Source organism: Nerophis ophidion, linkage group LG02 (assembly GCF_033978795.1).
Source record: "Nerophis ophidion isolate RoL-2023_Sa linkage group LG02, RoL_Noph_v1.0, whole genome shotgun sequence".
Lineage (NCBI taxonomy): Eukaryota > Metazoa > Chordata > Actinopteri > Syngnathiformes > Syngnathidae > Nerophis > Nerophis ophidion.
Window position 1 is genome coordinate 55,901,183 of NC_084612.1, and position 24,856 is coordinate 55,926,038.

A 24,856-nucleotide genomic window follows, 5' to 3' on the forward strand; every position below is an offset into this window, starting at 1 on the left:
TCACCAGGGCCCATCAGGAGCAAGGGTGAAGTGTCTTGCCCAAGGACACAACGGACATGACTAGGATGGTAGAAGGTGGGAATTGTTATAGTTATTTGCATGACTCTTACCATAATATGTTACATTAACATACCAGGCACCTTCTCATTCGGGTCTTTATGAACCTATTCAGCCTGTTGTTCACTATTCTTTATTTATTTTAAATTGCCTTTCAAATGTCTATTCCTGGTGTTGGGTTTTATCCAAAAAATACTCCAGTGCTACTTATAGATGTTTTTTTCCTTCTTTATAATGCATTTTCGGCAGGTGCGACTTATACTCAGAAAGATGCGGGACTATAAAATCCACGGTTGATGATTTTACAGCACCACATTTTATTATTGTATAAACTGGCATCTGAGGTGCCAAAATAAAAATAGACTGTGGTACTGTATTTCTATTTACATTAATATGTTATAAAAATAATATATATTTTTTTTTTACAGACGCCGCCTGCATAAAAACACTGTAGGTTTTTGCTGTTGTCCAGCATTCTGTTTTTATTTATTTTGAAGTCGGTTCAGTTCTAGTTTCATTCTGCATAGCCTTCCCTAAGCTTCAATGCCTTTTTTTAGGGGCACTCACATTTTGTTTACTTTTGGTTTAAGCATTAGACGCCTTTTTACCTCCACACTGCCTCCCGCTGTCGTCTGCATATTGGGATCACGGCAACAAACTATGTTGGGCACAATATTTGCGTATTATGATTACTGGTTTGTAAACAATGTTTTTTAACCCAATACGGTGAAATTACATAATCTCAGAAGGCACACCAGACTGTATCTGTGGTTGAAAAACACTGGTCTCAATGTGTGTGACACTTGAACCGTGTGGTGTAGTAGCAGAGGGCGGCCAGCAGGGGTCAGAACTCACCCACGACTGCCTGCACTGGACGTCCTGCGGCTCAAGGAGGTCTTGTGTTTGAGCTGGGACTTCATGATGATGTCGTGTTTGTGCTTGAGGTCCAGCAGGATGCTTCGAAACTCCTCGTCCTCGCACAGGTCTGACAAGAGGAAAAGCGAGAGCGAGATGAAAGCCGACTGGATGGGACGGACCGGGAAGTCTGTACCGATGGGCGTCTCCTCCAGGAAGGTCTTGGCATTGAGGCTGGCTCCGTGAGACACCAGCAGCTCAGCGAGGTGCATCTGAAAGGACAAAATACTTGAGGCGGATTCTAAGTCCATCTGCTGGTGGACTCTCTCACCTGACCCCAGCACACCGCAGCATGGAGCGGCTGCCACCCGTCCGAGTCCCTCAGGTCCATGCCGGCGCCTCCTTCCAGCAGCAGTTCTGCAGCCTGCATGAAGCCGTTTGCTGCTGCGATGTGCAGCTGCGACCAAAACATCTCTTCAAACTTGTCTTTTCTCACATTCTTCACAAATGTGGGTCTAAAACCCACCACACAGGAAGGAAACTTGTCGCTTTGTCTACATTCCAAGCGTAGAACAAAAGGTTAGTCTTACATAACTTCCTGCCTGGATTTTGCCAAAGATTTTGCCATGCACTGTGAAGACTAACCAAATATGTACAGTCGCGATCAACTCTTATTTTTTTGTGATAGAGTGATTGGAGCACATATTATGGGTCTACTGAAAATGTGAGCAAATCTGCTGGGTTAAAAGTGTACATACAGCAATGTTAAAGGCCTACTGAAACCCACTACTACCCACCACACAGTCTGATCGTTTATATATCAATGATGAAATATTAACATTGCAACACATGCCAATACGGCCTTTTTAGTTTACTAAATTGCAATTTTAAATTTCCCGGGAGTTTTTTCTTGAAAACGTCGCGTAATGATGACGTGTATGCTTGACGTCACGGGTTTTTAGGAAGTATGAGCGCTGCGCACACACAGAGCTAAAAGTCGCCTGCTTTAGCCGCATAATTACACAGTATTTTGGAGATCTGTGTTGCTTAATCCTTTGCAATTTGTTCAATTAATATTGGAGAAGTCAAAGTAGAAAGATGGAGTCGGGAAGCTTTAGCCTTTAGCCACACAAACACACGGTGATTCCTTGTTTAAAATTCCCGGAGGTGAAACTTTACTATGGATCACAGCGAACATGGATCCCAACCGGATGTCAACCAGTAGGTTTCGGTGAGAAAATTGTGGTAAAAAGTCGTTTCTTACCGAAGATCAGCTGAGCTTGTGCCGCCCATAAAGCTGCCGTCGACTTCCCTGAGACACTGCGCGTCAACACACCCGTGGACACACCCCTCCGACTATCAGGTACTGTTAAACTTACTAAAACACTAGCAACACAATAGAAAGATAAGGGATTTCCCGGAATTATCCTAGTAAATGTGTCTAAAAACATCGGAGTTTTTGCAACTTAACGCCAAAAAAACGGAAATGCTGATTATCGGTCCTGCTAGACACCGACCTCTATTTAATAATACAACTTTAACATTTGACAACCAAATAATAAAACAAGGTGACTCGGTAAAAAATCTGGGTATTATCTTCGACCCAATTCTCTCCTTTGAGTCACACATTAAAAGCGTTACTAAAACGGCCTTCTTTCATCTCCGTAATATCGCTAAAATTCGCTCCATTTTGTCCACTAAAGACGCCAAGATCATTATCCATGCGTTTGTTACGTCTCGCCTCGACTACTGTAACGTATTATTTTTGGGTCTCCCCATGTCTAGCATTAAAAGATTACAGTTGGTACAAAATGCGGCTGCTAGACTTTTGACAAGAACAAGAAAGTTTGATCATATTACGCCTGTACTGGCTCACCTGCACTGGCTTTCTGTGCAAATAAGATGTGATTTTAAGGTTTTACTAATTACGTATAAAATACTACACGGTCTAGGTCCAGCCTATCTTGCCGATTGTATTGTACCATATGTCCCGGCAAGAAATCTGCGTTCAAAAGATTCCGGTTTATTAGTGATTCCTAGAGCCCAAAAAAAGTCTGCTGGCTATAGAGCGTTTTCCGTTCGGGCTCCAGTACTCTGGAATGCCCTCCCGATAACAGTTCGAGATGCTACCTCAGTAGAAGCATTTAAGTCTCACCTTAAAACTCATCTGTATACTCTAGCCTTTAAATAGACCTCATTTTTAGACCAGTTGATCTGCCGCTTCTTTTCTTTCTCCTATGTCCCCCCCCCTCCCTTATGGAGGGGGTCCGGTCCGATGACCATGGATGAAGTACTGGCTGTCCAGAGTCGAGAGTCAGGATGGACCGCTCGTCGGGACCCAGGATGGACCGCTCGCCTGTATCGATTGGGGACATCTCTACACTGCTGATCCGCCTCCGCTTGAGATGGTCTCCTGTGGACGGGACTCTCGCTGCTCTCTTGGATCCGCTTTGAACTGAACTCTCGCGGCTGTGTTGCAGCCACTATGGATTGAACTTTCACAGCATCATGTTAGACCCGCTCGACATCCATTGCTTTCGGTCCCCTAGAGGGGGGGGGGTTGCCCACATCTGAGGTCCTCTCCAAGGTTTCTCATAGTCAGCATTGTCACTGGCGTCCCACTGGATGTGAATTCTCCCTGCCTACTGGGTGTGAGTTTTCCTTGCCCTTTTGTGGGTTCTTCCGAGGATGTTGTAGTCGTAATGATTTGTGCAGTCCTTTGAGACATTTGTGATTTGGGGCTATATAAATAAACATTGATTGATTGATTGATTGATTGAATCCGTCCCAATGCAATCGCGTTATTTTTTATTTATTTATTTTTTGTAGTCCGTCGCTATCAATATCCTCAAACACAAATCTTTCATCCTCGCTCAAATTAATGGGGAAATTGTCGTTTTCTCAGTCCGAATAGCACTTTTTGTTGGAGGCTCCCATTAAAAACAATGTGAATATGTGAGGAGCCTTCAACGGGTGACGTCATCGTCTGCAACTTCCGGTAGAGGCAGGGCTTTTCTGTTAGCACCAAAAGTTGCGAACTTTATCGTGGATGTTCTCTACTAAATCCTTTCAGCAAAAATATGGCAATATCGCAAAATGATCAAGTATGACACATAGAATGGACCTGCTATCCCCGTTTAAATAAACAAATCTCATTTCAGTAGGCCTTTAATATTTGCTTACATGTCCCTTGGCAAGTTTCAGTGCAATAAGGCGCTTTTGGTAGCCATCCACAAGCTTCTGCTTGAATTTTTGACCACTCCGCTTGACAAAATTGGTGCAGTTCAGCTAAATGTGTTTGCTTTCTGACATGGACTTGTTTCTTCAGCATTGTCCACACGTTTAAGTCAGGACAGTTCACATGGACAAAGATACTGTAAGACCATCCGGAGGCAAGTTCTGTGGTCAGATGAAACAAAAATTGAGCTGTCTCGCCACAATACCCAGCAATATGTTTGGAGGAGAAAAGGTGAGGCCCAGGGCCACCAAACCTACTGTCAAGCATGGTGGTGGTAGTATTATGCTCTGAGCCTGTTTTGCTGCCAATGGAACTGCTGCTTTACAGAGAGTAAATGGGACAAATGAAAAGGAGGATTACCTCCAAATTCTTCAAGACAAGCTAAAATCATAAGCCCAGAGGTTGGGTCTTGGGCGCAGTTGGGTGTTCCAACAGGACAATGACCCCAAACACGTCAAAAGTGGTAAAGGAATGGCCAAATCAGGCTAGAATGAAGGTTTTACAATGGTCTGCCCAAAGTCCTGACTTAAACGTGTTGACAATGCTGAAGAAACAAGTCCATGTCAGAAAAGCAACACATTTAGCTGAACTGCACCAATTTTATGGTCAAAATTTCAAGCAGAAGCTTGTGAATGGCTACAGAAAGCTCCTTATTGCAGTGAAACTTGCCAAGGGACATGTAAGCAAATACTAACATTGCTGTATGTATACTTTTGACCCAGCAGATTTGCTCACATTTTCAGTAGACCCATAACAAATTTATAAACGAACCAAACTTCATGAATGTTTTTTGTGACCAACAATCACTCTATCACAAAAAAATAAGAGCTGTAGAAATGATTGGAAACTCAAGACAGCCATGACATGATGTTCTTTACAAATGTATGTAAACTTTTGATGTAGGATGCAGATCTTTCTATTTAGTTTGTTGTGTTCCAAATGCAAAAGGAAGCTTCAGCTTTAGTTGCATTTCTCTTTAAGTCCTGCTGGGACATTTTTTTTTTACAACCATTGGAAGATCTGACACAGTGGTGCACAAACATCTTCCACTGAGGGCCACAGAGTGACCAATCAAAAGATGCCGGGGCCATTTTGGTAGTTTGCACCTTTAAAACCAGTACAATGTACAGATCATTAAAAAACAACACTAAAAGATGCAATTTTGGTAGAAATTGTGTGTGACGGCTGAAGAGCCAAAGCCAAACTGAAATGCTAACAGTTAGCATGCTGGTCAGATGGCGCTGTCGCGCCAAATTTCTTCCCCCCTACAAAAAACTTCCCCCCGGAAGACATTTGGCGTGACAGCCCCTCTAATGCATGAAGGACCCCAATGAGGGCGTGATAATACCAAGTTATATGACTCTTAAGGGTTACAGCTGCAAAATTAGCGAAGCAGAAATAGCTTGAAAGGTTAGCATGCTGGAATGCTAAATATTTTTCCTCACTGTTATTTTTCACCAATTACAATCAGCCAATTATAATGGGTTTAAAACAGGCAGCTGTGTGGGCTCATTGGGGTCCTTCAGGCATTAGAGGGGCTGTCACGCCAAATGTCTTCCGGGGGGGAGGTTTTTGTAGGGGGGAAGAAATTTGGCGTGACAGCCCCTCTAATGCATGAAGGACCCCAATGAGGGCATGATAATACCAAGTTATATGACTCTTAAGGGTTACAGCTGCAAAATTAGCAAAGCAAAAATAGCTTGAAAGGTTCGCATGCTGGAATGTTGAAATTTTTTCCTCACCGTTATTTTTCACCAATGACAATCAGCCAATTATAATGCTTTTAAGATAGGCAGCTGTGTGGGCTGCTTTAAGGTCCTTCCAACCCTCATGGGGTCCTTCAGGCATTAGAGGGGCTGTCACGCCAAATTTCTTCCCCTGTACAAAAAACTTCCCCCAGAAGATATTTGGCATAACAGCCCCTCTAATGCCTGAAGGACCCCAATGAGGGCGTGATAATACCAAGTTATATGACTCTTAAGGGTTACAGCTGGACAATTAGCAAAGCAAAATTAGCTTGAAAGGTTAGCATGCTGGAATGCTAAATTTTTTTCCTCACCATTGTTTTCCACCAATGACAATCAGCCAATTATACTGCTTTTAAAACAGGCAGCTGTGTGGGCTGCTTTAAGGTCCTTCCACCCTCATTGGGGTCCTTTAGGCATTAGAGGGGCTGTCACACCAAATTTCTTCCCCCCTACAAAAAACTCCCCCCCCGGAAGACATTTGGCGTGACAGCCCCTCTAATGCCTGAAGGACCCCAATGGGGGCGTGATAATACCAAGTTATATGACTCTTAAGGGTTACAGCTGCAAAATTAGCGAAGCAAAAATAGCTTGAAAGGTTAGCATGCTGGAATGCTAAATATTTTTCCTCACTGTTATTTTTCACCAATGACAATCAGCCAATTATAATGCGTTCAAAGCAGGCAGCTGTGTGGGCTCATTGGGGTCCTTCAGGCATTAGAGGGGCTGTCATGCCAAATGTCTTCCGGGGGGAAGGTTTTTGTAAGGGGGAAGAAATTTGGCGTGACAGCCCCTCTAATGCCTGAAGGACCCTAATGAGGGCATGATAATACCAAATTGTATGACTCTTAAGGGGTACAGCTGCAAAATTAGCGAAGCAGAAATAGCTTGAAAGGTTAGCATGCTGGAATGCTAAAAAATTTTCCTCACCGTTATTTTTCACCAATGACAATTAGCCTATTATAATGATTTTAAAACAGGCAGCTGTGTGGGCTGTTTTAAGGTCCTTCCACCCTCATGGGGTCCTTCAGGCATTAGAGGGGCTGTCACGCCAAATTTTTTCCCCTGTACAAAAAACTTCCCCCCGGAAGACATTTGGCGTAACAGCCCCTCTAATGCCTGAAGGACCCTAATGAGGGTGTGATAATACCAAGTTATATGACTCTTAAGGGGTACAGCTGCAAAATTAGCGAAGCAAAAACAGCTTGAAAGGTTAGCATGCTGGAATGTTGACATTTTTTCCTCACCGTTATTTTTCACCAATGACAATCAGCCAATTATAATGCTTTTAAAACAGGCAGCTGTGTGGGCTGCTTTAACGTCCTTCCACCCTCATTGGGGTCCTTCAGGCATTAGAGGGGCTGTCACGCCAAATTTCTTCCCCCCTAAAAAAAACTCCCCCCCCGGAAGACATTTGGCGTGACAGCCCCTCTAATGCCTGAAGGACCCCAATGAGGGTGTGATAATACCAAGTTATATGACTCTTAAGGGGTACAGCTGCAAAATTAGCGAAGCAAAAATAGCTTGAAAGGTTAGCATGCTGGAATGCTAAAAAAATGTCCTCACTGTTATTTTTAACCAATGACAATCAGCCAATTATAATGCTTTAAAAACAGGCAGCTGTGTGGGCTAATTGGGGTCCTTCAGGCATCAGAGGGGCTGTCACGCCAAATGTCTTCTGGGGGGAAGGTTTTTGTTCGGGGGAAGAAATTTGGCGTGACAGTGCCAAGCAACAAAAAATATTGGCTAAAACAGATAGGTATTATCCGAGCACAGCTACAATTAACTTTAGTAAAATACCAAAATACACTGAGGTGTATGCTTGTTAAATTAGCTAAAGAAATATCTAGCATGCTAATGTTAGCATGCTAATATGCTAACTGTAACATGAGTCAAGTACCACCACTTCTAAGGTGTATACTTGAAATACATTTTAAAAATGCTAGCCTGCTAACATGCATCAAGTACAAAACTATGACTACAAAATAACTAAACAATGCTCTCAGGTATCATTCGTCAACTAACAAAGTATTTAAAAGCTAGCATGCTAACATTAGAATACTAACGATCGTGCTGTCGGCCATTCCAATATTAGTGACGGTGGAACATGTCAGTGCTAGCGTCAGGACCAATGATTATGTCCCCTAATGTACCATAAACAATCTGATTATTGACCTTACCTGCTAAAATAGAATTGAGAGGCAATACGTTTTGTTTGTTTTTTTTGCTTTTGTTTATTTGACTTTATTGGTGAGTAATAAAGGGAATCATTCAATTATTTGGGATGATTATGTCAAATTGCTGTTTTATTGTACAAACCCCGTTTCCATATGAGTTGGGAAATTGTGTTGGATGTAAATATAAACAGAATACAATGATTTGCAAATAATTTTCAACCCATATTCAGTTGAATATGCTACAAAGACAACATATTTGGTGTTAAAACTGCAAGTAATCATTAACTTTAGAATTTAATGCCAGCAACACGTGACAAAGACGTTGAGAAAGGTGGATATAAATACTGATAAAGTTGAGGAATGCTCATCAAACACTTATTTGGAACATCCCACAGGTGTGCAAGCTAATTGGGAACAAGTGGGTGCCATGATTGGGTATAAAAGCAGCTTCCATGAAATGCTAAGTAATTCACAAACAAGGATGGGGTGAGGGTCACCAATTTGTAAGCAAATTGTCAAACAGTTTTAGAACAACATTTCTCGACGAGCTATTGCAAGGAATTTAGGGATTTTACCATTTATGATCCGTAAAATCATCAAACGGTTCAGAGAATCTGGAGAAATCACTGCACGTAAGCGATGATATTACGCACCTTTGATCCCTCAGGCGGTACTGCATCAAAAACCAACATCGGTGTGTAAAAGATATCACCACATGGGCTCAGGAACACTTCATAAAACCACTGTCAGTAACTACAGTTGGTCGCTACATCTGTAAGTGCCAATTAAAATTCTACTATGCAAAGCGAAAGCCATTTATCAACCACACCCAGGAACGCCGCCGGCTTCGCTGGGCCCGAGCTCATCTAAGATGGACTGATGTGAAGTGGAAAAGTGTTTTGTGGTCTGACGAGTCCACATTTCAAATTATATTTGGAAACTGTGGACGTGGTGTCCTCCGGAACAAAGAGGAAAATAACCATCCGGATTATTATAGGCGCAAAGTTCAAAACCCAGCATCTGTGATGGTATGGGGGTGCATTAGTGCCCAAGGCATGGGTAACTTACACATCTGTGAAGGCACCATTAATACTGAATGGTCCATACAGGTTTTGGAGCAACATATGTTGTCATCCAAGCAACGTTATTTCAGCAAAACAATGCCAAGCCACGTGTTACAACAGCATGGGTTCGTAGTAAAAGAGCGCAGGTATTAGGCTGGCCCACCTGCAGTCCAGACATGTCTCCCATCGAAAATGTGTGGTGCATTATGAAGCATAAAATATGACAGCGAAGACTCCGGACTGTTGAACAACTTAAGCTGTACTTCAAGCAAGAATGGTAAAGAATTCCACTTTCAAAGCTTCAACAATTAGTGTCCTCGGTTCCCAAACGTTTTTTGAGTGTTGTTAAAAGAAAATGTGATGTAATACAGTGGTGAACATGCCCTTTCCCAACTACTTTGGCACGTGTTGCAGCCATGCAATTTTAAGTTAATCATTATTTGCAAAAAAAAAAGTTTATGAGTTTGAACACCAAATATGTTGTCTTTGTAACATATTCAACTGAATATGGGTTGAAAATGATTTGCAAATCATTGTGTTCCATTTATATTTACATCCAACACAATTACCCAACTCATATGGAAACAGGGTTTGTATCAAATATCTTTCTGTATGTTATAATATTGTATTATATGTCCCATGTTTTATTCTGATCATATTAATCATATTAAGATCCCTGGGCGCGGCCACCGCTGCTGCCCACTGCTCCCCTCACCTTCCAGGGGTGAACAAGGGGATGGGTCAAATGCAAAGAATAATTTCACCACACCTCGTGTGGGTGTGTGACAATCATTGGTACTTCAACTTTAACTTAAATATTTACAAACACAAAACCACTCCATGATTTCCAAATTGTCAGTCAAAACTATTTATCGGCAAAACTTGTCACGGCGTGCGCCACTCCGGCTGCAGCAGGCGGCTGCATTCAATCGGCTCAATCAGAAATCTACACACCTGTCGCTGATGAGCTTCCAGGGCTTCTTAAAGTTAAAGTTTAAGTACCAATGATTATCACACACACACTAGGCGTGATGAAATTTGTCCTCTGCATTTGACCCATCCCCTTGATCACCACCTGGGAAGTGAGGGGAGCAGTGGGCAGCAGCGGTGCCGCTACCGGGAATAATTTATGGTGATTTAACCCCCAATTCCAACCCTTGATGCTGACTGCCAAGCAGGGAGGTAATGGGTCCCATTTTTTTATAGTCTTTGGTATGACTCGGCCAGGGTTTGAACTCCTAACCTACCGATCTCAGGGCGGACACTCCAACCACTAGGCCACTGAGTAGGTATGCAAATGGAATCCTGCGTTCCGGGCCAGAACGTAGCGAGCTGTTCCCGTACAGTAAGCCGTCATATCTAGCTCTATGCACACTCTCTCTCTCTGTGTTTCTCCCCCTCCGTGTTCATTTGTCTCATGTTTCCTTGTCGTCATACAGCAGCATTCATCCCTTCCCGTGTCATGAGAAGTATGTCTCGCCTCCCTGTAATCCCTCTTGTTACCTGGCTGCTCCTTTAGGATCTTGACGTCCCACCTGGACACAAACTTTTGACGCCTCGCCCCTGCCCTCGACCTCACGCCTGCCCACGGACCTCCGAGCCTGCCTTGCCCCTCTTGGACTTCTGCACTCAACACTACCGGTAACACTAATCAGTTAGTCTCTACACATAGTCGCACACCACACATATTTTGGATTTGCCACACACTTCCTTTGTTATTAATATTTGAAAAATGGAAATTTCAATAGACTTGTCTCAACCTGACACGAAGTTAAAACACATTGTAATTCATAGAATGTCCTTACAGTCAATGCAAAAAAACAATACATTGAAATATTCAATTGAATATAAGTTGAAAAGGATTTGCAAATCATTGTATTCTCTTTTTATTTACCATTTACACAACGTGACAACTTCGCTGCTGTTGGGTTTTGTAGTTTGTCACTGTCGAAAAAGTGAAAGCATGTGTAAAAGTGAAAGTGTGTCTCACCAGTGTGGCTCCTTGAGAGTCCTGCTGGTTGACCTCCTCTCCTGACCTCACTAGCTCCTGGATATCTCCCAGCATCCTCCTCTCTGTTGAAGCTCGGGTCTCGTTGATCATCTCCTGGGTGATGCCTGCGGGTCCAATCACACACCAACGTATTTATAAGTTTTTATCATAACATATTGGAAATGTTTCCATGGCTGAACAGTTTTTGGACTTTCACAAGAGGCTTGTTATAAACAGAATCGGTGACAAAGGGCAGCCTTGGCGAAATCCAACCCTCACTGGAAACGTTTCATTCATTCATTTTTGTGTCCTATTTTGTGCTTGCAGACTTATTTTGCAGTGGACAAGCGATTGAGCTGCTGCTTCGCCTCTGAGTGGGTGAAAGTTAATTCCAGACAATAAATCCAGCCTTTCACCTGGATAGTAGAAAGCTGTGCACATGAAGCGAGAAGTTGATGAACTTTGACATCCGATGTATACCCAGTGATGGCGTAAGACACAAAAAGACACTCCTTTGCGGAACTATCTTATTTTTTAATCCTTTGTCAGGATTATGATGATTTTTTTTTTCTAAACGGGAAGATATGAACATCCCATCCGTCGGCATCCCAGTGAGAGCACAAATCGTACAGTAAGTGATTGTTTTATCATGTTTGTCGTTTGTAAATCCTGTTTATCACTTAGCAATACCGCTTAATGATGCTTAGTGTTTCAAGCTAAATCTGTCGAGCACACAGTTTCTAATACTTGTAGCCCATCCTCCTTATGTTCAGGCTCAAAAATTTCAGGTTCTGGATCATCATGTCTCCCAAAGTAGTCTCTGTTGTCTTCCATGAAGTTTACCGTAGTGTTGCTGTTGTGAGAGATAACAGATGTTGTGATGTGTCTGTGAAATGAATATGCTTCAAATGACCGAAATAGGTAAACATTACATCCTTTCATCCATTCATTTTCTACCGCTTGTCCCTTACAGTACATGTTATATTGAATGTTACTGCATTACATATGCAGTGCATCACAGTGCTGTACTTTTTGTTGTATAAAAAGCCTTTATTCCAAAATGCAATGAATTAATTTTTGTCCTCACAATTCCGAACACAATACCCCATAATGACAATGTTGCCCCGTCCCGGGCACACACCAGTGCGCGTTCATCTGCACGCACCTCCAAGGGCGCGCCAGTCCGGCTGCAGCAAACAGCTGCAATCCATCGCCAGCAGTCAACGCATCTGTCACTGATGAGAAGACCTGCCTTCTCAAGCCAGCACAACCTGCTATCCTGTGCCAGAACGTAGCTACCTGTCATGTAGTGAGACGAACCTAGCAAGCTCGATGCATTCTTTCTATCTCTCTGTGTTCATTCGTCTTGTGTCCTCCTTGTCGTCTTCCAGAATCAGAATAGTTCCGTTCCCACGTCACAAGCTGTGTGTCTCGTCTCCCCGTATTCTCTCTGCTTCTCTGGCTGCTTCTTGGATCTCGACCTTCCGCCTGGACACAGACCTTTAATGCCTCTCTCCTCCCCTCGACCTCACGTCTGCTCACCGACCTCCGAGCCAGCCTTGCCCCTCTTACACTTCCGTCTCTCGCTCAACACTAAGGGGTAACACCTCATTTACGTCCTACACATAGTCGCACACCATACATATATCTATATATATATAAATAACTATACAGTTAAAACAACGTCCCCGTTTTCTGTGCCGCCTTTCTCCCCTGTTTTTTGTTTGTTTGTTATTAAATGTATTAAATTTAAAACAATCACATGTACATAAGTATTCACAGCCTTGGCTCAATACTTTTTTGATGCACCTTTGGCAGCAATTACAGCCTCAATTAGTTTTGAGTAGGATGCCACTAACTTAGCACACTTATCTTTGGGTAGTTTCACCCATCGCTCTTTGCAACACCTCTCAAGCTCCACCAGCTGGCATGAGAAGTGGCTTTCTCGCAGAAGACTTCAATCATTGTCTCATCAGACCACAGACTTTAGTTTCCCAAGGTCTGAGAGTCTTTCAGGTCCATTTTGGCAAAGTTTTAATTAAGGAATGGCTTCCGTCTGGCCTGATTGGTGGATTGGTACAGCATTGGCTGTCCTTCTGGAAAGTTCTCTCTCCACAGAGGAATGCTGTAGCTTTAACAGCGTGACCATGGTCTTGGTCTCCTCCCTGACGAGACTAAGATGAATGCATCAATGTAATAAACATTGTGCATGAAAACCAACACTTCATCAAACCATTGTCATCTCAGGTTATTCATTAGACTTCATCAGTTCATGCTCATAGACTTAGTTTGGTCACATCTAGTCTTAGGCTTAGATTGGTCACATCTAGTCTTCGACTTAGATTAGTCACACCTAGTCTTAGACTTAGATTGGTCACACCTAGTCTTAGACTTAGATTGGTCACATCTAGTCTTAGACTTAGATTGGTTGCATCTCGTCTTAGACTTAGATTGGTCACACCTAGTCTTAGACTTAGATTGGTCACATCTAGTCTTAGACTTAGATTGGTTGCATCTCGTCTTAGACTTAGATTGGTCACACCTAGTCTTAGACTTAGATTGGTCACATCTAGTCTTGGTCACATCTAATTTTAGACTTAGATTGGTCACATCTAGTCTTAAACTTAGATTGGTCACATCTAATCTTAGACGTACATTGGTCGCATCTAGTCTTAGACTTAGATCGGTCGCATCTCGTCTTAGACTTCGATTAGTCACATCTAGTCTTAGACTTGGATTGGTCACATCTATTCTTAGACTTATATTGGTCACATCTAGTCTTAGATTGGTCACATCTAGTCATAGATTTAGACTGGTCATATCTAGTCTAAGACTTAGATTGGTCGCATCTCGTCTTTGACTTAGATTGATCACATCTAGTCTTAAACTTAGATTGGTCACATCTAATCCGAGACTTAGATTGGTCATATCTCGTCTTAGTCTTACATTAGTCGCATCTAGTCTTAGACTTAGATTGATCACATCTCGTCTTAGACTTAGATTGGTCGCATCTAGACTTAGACTTAAGTTGGTCACATCTAGTCCGAGACTTAGATTGGTCACATCTAGTCTTAGATTTAGACCGGTCATATCTAGTCTTGGACTTACATTAGTCGCATCTAGTCTTAGACTTAGATTGATCACTTCTAGTCTAAGACTTAGGTTGACCACATCTAGTCTTAGACTTAATTTGGGCACATCTAGTCTTAGACTTACATTGGTCACATTTATTCATAGATTTAGACTGGTCATATCTAGTCTTAGACTTAGATTAGTCACATCTAGTCCGGGACTTAGATTGGTCGCATCTCGTCTTTGATTTAGACCGGTCACATCTAGTATTAGACTTAGATTAGTCACATCTAGTCCGGGACTTAGATTGGTCACATCTAGTCTTAGATTTAGACTGGTCATATCTAGTCTTAGTCTTACATTGGTCGCATCTAGTCTTTGACTTAGATTGATCACATCTAGTCTTAGACTTAGATTGGTCACCTCTAGTCTTAGATTGGTCACATCTAGTCATAGATTTAGACTGGTCATATCTAGTCTTAGACTTAGATTGGTCGCATCTCGTCTTTGACTTAGACTGGTCACATCTAGTCTTAGATTTAGACTGGTCATATCTAGTCTTAGACTAAGATTGGTCGCATCTAGTCTTAGACTTAGATTGGTCGCATCTAATCCGAGACTTAGATTGGTCACATCTAGTCTTAGATTTAGACTGGTCATATTTAGTCTTAGACTTAGATTGGTTGCATCTCGTCTTAGACTTAGATTGGTCGCATCCAGTCTTAGTCTTAGATTGGTCACATCTAGTCCGAGACTTAGTTTGGTCACATCTAGTGTTAGATTTGGACTGGTCATATCTAGTCTTAGACTTACATTGGTCGCATCTAGTCTTAGACTTAGATTGATCACTTCTAGTCTAAGACTTAGATTGATCACATTTAGTCTTAGGCATAAATTGGTCACATCTAGTCTTAGACTTAGATTGGTCACATCTAGTCTTTGACTTAGATTGGTCACATCTAGTCATAGATTTAGACTGGTCATATCTAGTCTTAGACTTAGATTGGTTGCATCTCGTCTTTGACTTAGATTGGTCACATCTAGTCTTAGATTTAGATTGGTCACATCTAGTCCGAGACTTGAATTGGTCACTTCCAGTCTTAGATTTAGACCGGTCATATCTAGTCTTAGACTTACATTGGTCGCATCTAGTCTTAGACTTAGATTGATCACTTCTAGTCCAAGACTTAGATTGATCACATGTAGTCTTAGACTTATATTGGTCACATCTAGTCTCAGACTTAGATTGGGCACATCTAGTCTTAGACTTAGATTGGTCACATCTAGTCATAGATTTAGACTGGTCATAACTAGTCTTAGACTTAGATTGGTCGCATCTCGTCTTTGACTTAGATTGGTCACATCTGGTCTTACCTAGATTGGTATTATCTAGTATTAGATTTAGACTGGTCATATCTAGTCTTAGACTTAGATTGGTCGCATCGAGTCTTGGACTTATATTGGTCACACATAGTCTTAGACTTAGATTGGTCACAATTAGGCTTAAACTTAGACTGGTCATATCTAGTCTTAGACTTAGATTGGTCGCATCTAGTCTTAAACTTAGATTGGTCACTTCTAGTCTAAGACTTAGATTGATCACATCTAGTCTTAGACTTAGATTGGCCACATTTAGTCTTAGACTTATATTGGTCACATCTAGTCTTAGACTTACATTGGTCACATCTAGTCTTGGACTTAGATTGGTCACATTTAGTCTTGGATTTAGATCGGTCACATTTAGTCTTGGATTTAGATCGGTCACATCTAGTCTTAGATTTAGATTGGTCACATCTAGTTTTGGACCTCGATTGGTCACATTTAGTCTTAGACTTGGATTGGTCACATCTAGCCTTAGACTTAGATTGGTCACATTTAGTCTTAGACTTACATTGGTCACATCTAGTCTTAGACATAGATCAGTCACATTTAGTCTTAGACTTACATTGGTTGCATCTCGTCTTAGACTGGTCACATCTAGTCTTAGACTTAGATTGGCCGCATCTAGTCTTGGATCTAAATCGGTCACATCTAGTCTTGGACTTACATTGGTCACATCTAGTCTTGGATCTAAATCGGTCACATCTAGTCTTGGACTTAGATTGGTCACATCTAGTCTTGGACTTAGATCGGTCACATCTAGTCTTAGACTGGTCACATTTAGTCTCAGACTTTGATAGGTCAGATCTAGTCTTAGACTTAGATTGGTCAGATCTAGATTTGGACTTAGGTTGGTCACACCTAATCTTGGACTTAGATTAGTCACATCTAGTCTTAGACTTAGATTGGTCACATCTAGTCTTGGACCTACATTGGTCAGGTCTAGTCTAGATCTGACCAAGCATTGAGAACTCGTACGAGCGGTGAAACGCCTTCCAAGATAAACCAGGCAGTCCAGTTGCATGGATTGAACTGTTCACATTGTCATCACAGGGTTCTGAGTGTATAGTTTGGACGTTTTGTAAAGCGCTTTATAGGCGGACTAGAGCAAATCCCATTGGCTCTTCTAATAGCTGACTTTTGCTATCATTTATTTACGAGTCAGAATGCATCAAAAATTATAACATGTTGCATTCCATAGCGATTGTGAGTGATAAGACCACATTCCAAAAAAAAGTGCAGAGCCTCTCGAAGAGGCATCGACTTAATAAATACTCTGTCACTTATTTGCGGACGCTTAATGGCGTGACGGAGGCGTCTTTATTTTAGCACGCACTTGTGTCGGGCTCATTTGACGGGTGTGCGAGAGTGGGACAGAAGAGAGCCTGTCTGCTCATGACGATGTCGTCTCTGGAGCCCTTCCAGTTCTGGGAATGTTAACCGAAGCAATTAGTGGCGCCGCGCTCCTTTTCATCCTCTTATTTGTATTCTTCTCACCTACTGTAGCGCTATCTACATTCTTCAAAACAAAAAAACCCAAAAAAATCCAACTAAATTCCAGAGGACCGCAGTAGCGGAATGTGAGCTTCCATGCCAGCCTTTTATTGTTCACCTGATGATTTGACTTAACACAAAAAAAAACGCGGCATCGGCGATGTTTATTAAAGGTGCTTTTATAGCACCTCTGTTGGCACTCGTACTGGAGACTGTCTTCCAGTCTGACACACTGCTTTGCTCCTAAACCTGTCTTCTGACCGTGAAATAACAACATGACAATGGAAGCATACACCACGTTTAAACGCTGTTTCAACCTCTTGCCATTTTCACAGTGACGGAGCTCCTAACCCAAAATACTGGCGGCTCAAATCCATCCATATATCCATTTTCTACCGCTTATTCCCTTTTGGGGTCGCGGGGGGCGCTGGCAACTATCTCAGCTACAATCGGGCGGAAGGCGGGGTACACCCTGGAAAAGTCGCCACATCATCGCAGGGCAAACACAGATAGACAGACAACATTCACACTCACATTCACACACTAGGGGACCATTTTAGTGTTGCCAATCAACCTATCCCCAGGTGCATGTCTTTGGAAGTGGGAGGAAGCCGGAGTACCCGGAGGGAACCCACGCATTCATGAGGAGAACCTGCAAACTCCACACAGAAAGATCCCGAGCTTGGGATTGAACCCAGGACTGCAGGACCTTCGTATTGTGAGGCAGACACACTAACCCCTCTTCCACCGTGAAACCCGCGCCTCAAATCAATGTCCCCAATTAAAACGAAGTAGTGTTTTTACTTTAAAACTGTCATTAAAAAAAAAAATTAAAAAAAAATAGAATGAAGGAACAGATCTAAAGTAGATGTAGAAATGTGAGCGTTCAACGTTAAAACAATATTTATTGGCAAATAACACTTTTATTAATAGGCCTTTTGAATCGCCGAGGCCTTTCTTATTTGTTTTTACTGTCATTGTTAAAAAACAAAAACAAATAAGGAATCAAAATCAATATTGTTACGAATGATTTACCTATTTAAAGGGGAACATTATCACAATTTCAGAAGGGTTAAAACCAATAAAAATCAGTTCCCAGTGGCTAATATCATTTTTCGAAGTTTTTTTTTCAAAATTTTACCCATCACGCAATATCCCGAAAAACGGCTTCAGAGTGCCTGATTTTCACCGTCGCTCTATCCACCCGTCCATTTTCCTGTGACGTCACATAGTGATGCCAATACAAACAAACATGGCGGCGAGAACAGAAAGATATAGCAACATTAGCTCGGATTCAGACTCGGATTTCAGCGGCTTAAGCGATTCAACAGATTACGCATGTATTAAAACGGAGGGTTGGAGTGTGGAGGCAGATAGCAAAAACGAAATTGAAGAAGAAACTGAAGCTATTGAGCCATATCACGACAGACAACGGCAACGAGGACGAATTCGGCGATCGCCTTCTAACCAACGATTGCATCTTTTGACCACTGGTGCAACTTGAATCTGTCGATTGGTATGTATTTGTTTGGCATTAAATGTGGGTGGTAGGAAAGGCTGGATGCAAATATAGCTACAAATGAGGCATAATGATGCAATATGTACATACAGGTTGCCTAAATAGCATGTTAGCATCGATTAGCTTGCAGTCATGCCATGCGCAAATATGTCTGATTAGGACATAAGTCAATAACATCAACAAAACTCACCTTTGTGATTTCGTTGACTTTATCGTTGGAAATGCATCTGCTTTGAGTGTCACAGGATATCCACACATACTTGCCATCTCTGTCGTAGCATCGCTATCGTCGGTAGCGATGCTATGACAGAACAGAACAAACGAGGGACTTTCGCATCTTTTGACAACTGGTGCAACTTGAATCTGTCGATTGGTATGTATTTGTTTGGCATTAAATGTGGGTGGTAGGAAAGGCTGGATGCAAATATAGCTACAAATGAGGCATAATGATCCAATATGTACATACAGCTAGCCTAAATAGCATGTTAGCATCGATTAACATGCCGTGACCATTGATATGTCTGATTAGCACACTCCACGTAAGTCAACTTGAATCCGTCCCTGATCGTGCTGTTACACCCTCCGACAACACGCCGACGAGGCATGATGTCTCCAAGGTACGGAAAACAGTCGAAAAAACGGAAAATAACAGAGCTGATTTGACTTGGTGTGTGTAAAGTGTTTGAGGAAATGGCGGATTGCTTCCTGTTGTGACGTCACGGGTGAAAGGTCATTGCTCCGACAGCGAACAATTGAATGGCGTTTCAATCGCCAAATTCACCCTTTTAGAGTTTGGAAATCGGTTAAAAAAACATATGGTCTTTTTTCTGCAACATCAAGGTATATATTGACGCTTACATAGGTCTGGTGATAATGTTCCCCTTTAATGCTGCAATTACTTTACATTAAATATTCCATTTACATGTTTTGGGGAACATACCGGGTATGTGTTTTTTCCATAAAAATTTAGGGTTGTGTTTGAAAAAAAAAAAAGGCATAACATTTTTTGGGGGAAACTTATAGATTTGAATGAAGTGTTAAAAGGACAAATAAGAATACTTTATGTTTCTCACATTTTTCTATGTTACAGGCTTATTCCAAAATAGAATATATGCATTTTATATATAATAAGCACCGTGGCCTGTCACGTCTTGGGCGCATGCCAATGTGCACTCATCAATGAACCCCGCGGAGTACACCTCGGGACACTCCCACGGCCGCTTATCTCCTGCACACGCCACTCAGCGCACCTGTCAGTGATGAGCTTCCTGGGCTTCTTAAGCCAGTGCAGACCTGCGTTCCGGGCCAGAACGTAACCATCTGTTGGCGTACAGTAAGCCACATAATGCTATCTGCTCACTCTTGCTCTCTGTGTTTTCTTCCCCGTGTTATTGATTGTCTCGTGTCCTCCTTGTCACTCCTACTGCAGACCTCCGTTCCCGTGACCTCCTTGTTCGTCCGTTTCCCTGACTGCCTCTTGGATCACAAACTCCCGCTTGGACACGGACCGCCTACGTCCCACTATAGCCCCCAACTTCCTGCTTGTTTTACGGATCTATGAACGTGCCCTGCCTCTTTTTGGACTTGCCTCTCGCGCAACATTTACGGTAACACACAACAGTTAATTCATCTGTCGCGCAACATTTGCGGTAACACTCAACAGTTAATTCATTCACATAGTCGCACACACCATACACTCTCTTGGATTTTGTCACACTCCATACCATTGTTTGTTATCATTATTGTTTGTTCTTCCGCTTATCCGAGGTCAGATCGCGGGTTCAGCAGCCTAAGCCGGGAAGCCCAGACTTCCCTCTCCCCAGCCACTTCGTCCGAGGCGTGTCCTGGTTTTCCCCGTGGCCTCCCACCGGTCGGACGTGCCTTAAACACTTCCCTAGCGAGGCGGTCGGGTGGCATCCTGACCCGATGCCCGAACCACCTCATCTGGCTCCTCTCCATGTGGAGGAGCAGCGGCTTTACTTTCAGCTCCTCCCGAATGGCAGAGCTTCTCACTATATTTCTAAGTGAGATCCCTGCCACCTGGCGGAGGAAACTAATTTCGGCCGCTTGTACCCGTGATCTTGTCCTTTCGGTCATAATCCAAAGCTCATGAACATAGGTGAGGATGGGAACGTAGATCGACCGGTAAATTGAGAGTTTTGCTTCCCGGCTCAGCTCCTTCTTCAACAAAACGGATCGATACAGAGTCCGCATAACTGAATACGCCGCACCGATCTGCCTGTCGATCTCACGATCCACTATTCCCTCACTTGTGAACAAGACCCTGAGGTACTTGAACTCCTCCACTTGGGGCAGGGTCTCCTCCCCAAACCGAAAGATGGCACTCCACCCTTTTACGGGCGAGAACCATGGACTCCGACTTGGAGGTGCTGATTCTCATCCCAGTCGCTTCACACTCGGCTGCGGACCAATCTAGTTATTGTTATTACTGTTGTTTGTTTTTATTATTGTTTGTTATAAATCATAGATCCAAACTACGCCCCATGTTGTCTTGTGCCGTCTACTCCTCCATGTACACAACATGACCTCCCTCAATCGTACATGAAAGATGTTTGGAGCCATCGCGACTGGCCGGCCGTCCGAACTGAGCGATCAAGGGAGAAGTGCCTCAGTCTGGGAAGTGACCGAGACCCCGATGGTCAGTCTGTCAGAGATACTGCATTTCGTTGTAGCGAGAGGAGAGTCTTCCAGAAGGACAACCATCTCCGTATGAATTCGCAAATTAATAGGTAGAAGGCTTTCCTTCATCAAAGTTTGCTTAAAGGCACTGAAATAATGTCTCATCAGACAAAGATTTGCATGAATGCCAGGCATCATCATGTTTGGAATCCAGACTAGTTTCCCATGAGGTGTCCTTCCCTACAGGGAAGGACACCTCATGGGAGACTAGTCGGGATTGAGGGAAAGATAAATACAGCAATGTACAGAGACATCTTGTATGAAAAAAAAATAAGTAATCAGAGCAAAGGGTGGCTATTTTGAAGAAATTAGAATATAAAACATTCAGCTATTTCACCTTTTTTTGTTTAGTACATAACTCCACATGTGTTCATTCACAGTTTTGATGTGACAATCTATAATGTAAATAGTCATGAAAATAAAGAAAACACATTGAGCTGGATGAGGCAATTCCTGAAGAAATTGTGCCTCAACGATCCATTGCTGAAGTTTAACTGAAATCCTGGAATATTTTTTTAGAATTGTTGAAGTAGAGCACACAATTCCAAAACATGATGAATATTTTAAAGTTGGAACAGTTTGAATTAGATGAAAAATGTGGGTGTTGTGGCGAAGTTGGTAGAGTGGCTGTGCCAGCAATCTGAGGGTTACTGGTTCAATCCCCACCTTTTACCATCCTAGTCACGTCCGTTGTGTCCTTGGGCAAGACAGTTAACCCTTGCTCCTGATGGGTCCTGGTGAGCGCCTTGCATGGCAGCTCCCGCCGTCAGTGTGTGAATGGGCGAATGTGGAAATACTGTCAAAGCACTTTGGGCTCCTTAAAAAAGGGTAGAAAAGTGCTATCCAAGTACAACCCATTTACCATTTACCATTTCAATGGGAATTTCCCGAAAAGCGGGATTTTTTTGAAAGGTCTATATGAGTTGAAATGGCTGGTGTTGGAATTTTTTTTTAATCGGTCGAGAAATGTTGAAGTAGTAACATGTTGAATTGAAAAATGGTATTATGGAATTCCTGGAACTTCGGGAAAACCCTGAATTTTTCCAGTTCAAAAAACAACTTCATTTGTTTCCTAATTCAGAGGAATGTTTTGATGGGGGAACGGTTGAGATGCATTGAAAAATGTGGACAAAGTAGTCGCCAGAATAAAGGGTGGAAATAGGGCTTTGAAAAACCCGGAATTCTGGAAAATGCTGAAATTGTTTTGAAGTTGGAAAAATTGAAGTTTTAATTTCCAGAAAGGTGGAATGTCTTGAAGGCGGATTGATTTGAATTGGTTGAAAAATGTGGGAATGGTGAAAGTTTGAAAAATGGGCAATTCATTTTGAATGGGAAAAATGTCCCGGAAGACCTGAAATCCTGGGAAATCTGGGATTTTTTGGGAATTTTTTCAAGGGAAAGCCCACCATTCCCGAATAGGCTGAACAGTTTGAAGTTAGAAGAGTTTGAATCGGGTGAAACATGTGGAAAGAGTAGTCTCCAGGAAAAAAGGGTGGAAAAAGGGCTTTGGAAAAGCAGGAATTCTGGAAAATCCAGGAATTTTTGGGAACTTGAAAAAAGGGAAGTTTGGATTTCCAGAATGGTGGAATGTGTTGAAGGTGAATGGTTCGAATTGGTTGAAAAATGTGGAAATGATAGAAGTTTGAAAAGTGGCCAATTCATTTTAAATGGGAAAAATTTCCCGGTAAAGCTGGAATCTGGGAAATCTGGGAATTTGTCAACAGAAAACCGGTGATTCCCAAATAGGCTGAACAGTTTGAAGTTGGAAGGGTTTGAATGGGGTGAAAAATGTGGAAGGAGTAGTCCCCAGAATAAAAGGGTGGAAAAGGGGCTTTGGAAAAGCAAGAATTCTGGAAAATCCTGGAATTTTTGGGAACTTGAAGAAAGGGAAGTTTGGATTTCCAGAATGGTGGAATGTGTTGAAGGTGAATGGTTTGAATTGGTTGAAAAATGTGGAAATGATAGAAGTTTGAAAAGTGGCCAATTCATTTTGACAGGGAAAAATTTCCCGGTAAAGCTGGAATTCTGGGAAATCTGGGAATTTGTCAAGGGAAAACCGGCGATTCCCCAATAGGCTGAACAGTTTGAAGTTGGAAGGGTTTGAATGGGGTGAAAAATGTGGAAGGTAGAGCACGATACCTCGGTTGGCCATGGCTGTCTCGATGATATCCAGTGTAGGGTCGTCTTCACAAATATCGTAGGGCATGTTGCCGTCAGAGTTGACCGCCAGCAAATCTGCTCCGCTGTGGAATGTTAGCAAACGTTTGAAGGAGTTGATCAGTTTGCGACGTCCAGGTCATCTTACTGTGCGATGAGGAGCTTGACGAGGCCCGCGTGGCCACACGTGGCGGCGGCGTGCAGCGGCGTCCACAGCTCGTTGTCCTGAGCGTTCACGTTTGCGCCTCGGTTGAGCAGGATCTTCACCATCTCCTCGTAGTTGTCTATGCAGCACTGTGCGGGTGGAGAGAGACGCACGGAAGAGAGTTACAATCTACTTCGGCCAGAAGAAATGGCAGAAAAGGATTGGAAAATATATCAAAACGAACGTTTGAGGCTAGCATTTACAGTCCTGGTCAAAAGTGTACATACAGTGGGGCAAAAAAGTATTTAGTCAGCCCCCGATTGTGCAAGTTCTCCCACTTAAAATGGTCTGTAATTTTCATCATAGGTACACTTCAACTGTGAGAGACAGAATGTGAAAAAAAATCCAGGAATTCACATTGTAGGAATTTAAAAGAATTTATTTGTAAATTATGGTGGAAAATAAGTATTAAGTCAACCATTCAAAACTCTTACTGATGGAAGGAGGTTTTGGCTCAAAATCTCACGATACATGGCCCCATTCATTCTTTCCTTAACACGGATCAATCGTCCGGTCCCCTTATCAGAAAAACAGCCCCAAAGCATGATGTTTCCACCCCCATGCTTCACAGTAGGTATGGTGTTCTTGGGATGCAACTCAGTATTCTTCGTCCTCCAAACACGACAAGTTGAGTTTATACCAAAAAGTTTTATTTTGGTTTTATCTGACCACATGACATTCTCCCAATCCTCTGCTGTATCATCCATGTATCCATTTACAAATAAATTCTTTAAAATTCCTACAATGTGTATTCCTGGATTTTTTTTTCACATTCTGTTTCTCACAGTTGAAGTGTACCTATGATGAAAATTACATACCTCTGTCATCATTTTAAGTGGGAGAACTTGCACAATCGGTGGCTGACTAAATACTTTTTTGCACCACTGTACTCTTGTAAAGAACATGATGTCATGGCTGTCTTGAGTTTCCAATCATTTCTAAAACTCTTTTTTTTTTTGACAGAGTGATTGGAGCACATACTTGGTCACAAAAAAACATTCATGAAGTTTGCTTCTTTTATGAATTTATTTTGGGTCTACTGAAAATGTGAGCAAATCTGCTGGGTCAAAAGTATACATACAGCAATGTTAATATTAGCTTACATGTCCCTTGGCAAGTTTCACTACGATAAGGCACTTTTGGTAGCCATCCACAAGCTTCTGCTTGAATTTTTGACCACTCCTCTTGACAAAATTAGTGCAG

At 42.3% G+C, this 24,856-nt stretch overlaps 1 protein-coding gene and 1 long non-coding RNA gene across 4 annotated transcripts in view; one reads left to right on the forward strand and one right to left on the reverse strand.

Annotated features, from left to right (window-relative positions):
- ppp1r16b (protein phosphatase 1, regulatory subunit 16B) overlaps positions 1–24,856 on the reverse strand; it is a 235,104-nt gene that overhangs the window by 24,382 nt on the left and 185,866 nt on the right. For both annotated transcript variants that reach the window (XM_061886905.1, XM_061886910.1), the window contains exons 4-9: positions 23,597–23,742; positions 23,431–23,534; positions 11,127–11,251; positions 1,244–1,369; positions 1,109–1,184; positions 913–1,042 (exon numbers count right to left, since the gene is read on the reverse strand). In XM_061886905.1, the coding sequence (XP_061742889.1) occupies positions 913–1,042; positions 1,109–1,184; positions 1,244–1,369; positions 11,127–11,251; positions 23,431–23,534; positions 23,597–23,742 (707 nt within the window). The remainder of the gene's footprint in view (positions 1–912; positions 1,043–1,108; positions 1,185–1,243; positions 1,370–11,126; positions 11,252–23,430; positions 23,535–23,596; positions 23,743–24,856) is intronic.
- Positions 924–23,880, forward strand: LOC133542641 (uncharacterized). 2 transcript variants are annotated; one of them, XR_009804205.1, is made up of 4 exons: positions 925–1,491; positions 10,656–11,757; positions 19,682–19,924; positions 20,021–23,880. It is a non-coding gene; the product is annotated as an uncharacterized LOC133542641 (long non-coding RNA). The 2 variants fall into 2 exon arrangements; XR_009804204.1 differs by lacking the exons at positions 19,682–19,924; positions 20,021–23,880 and having other exon boundaries at positions 924–1,491; positions 10,656–12,187.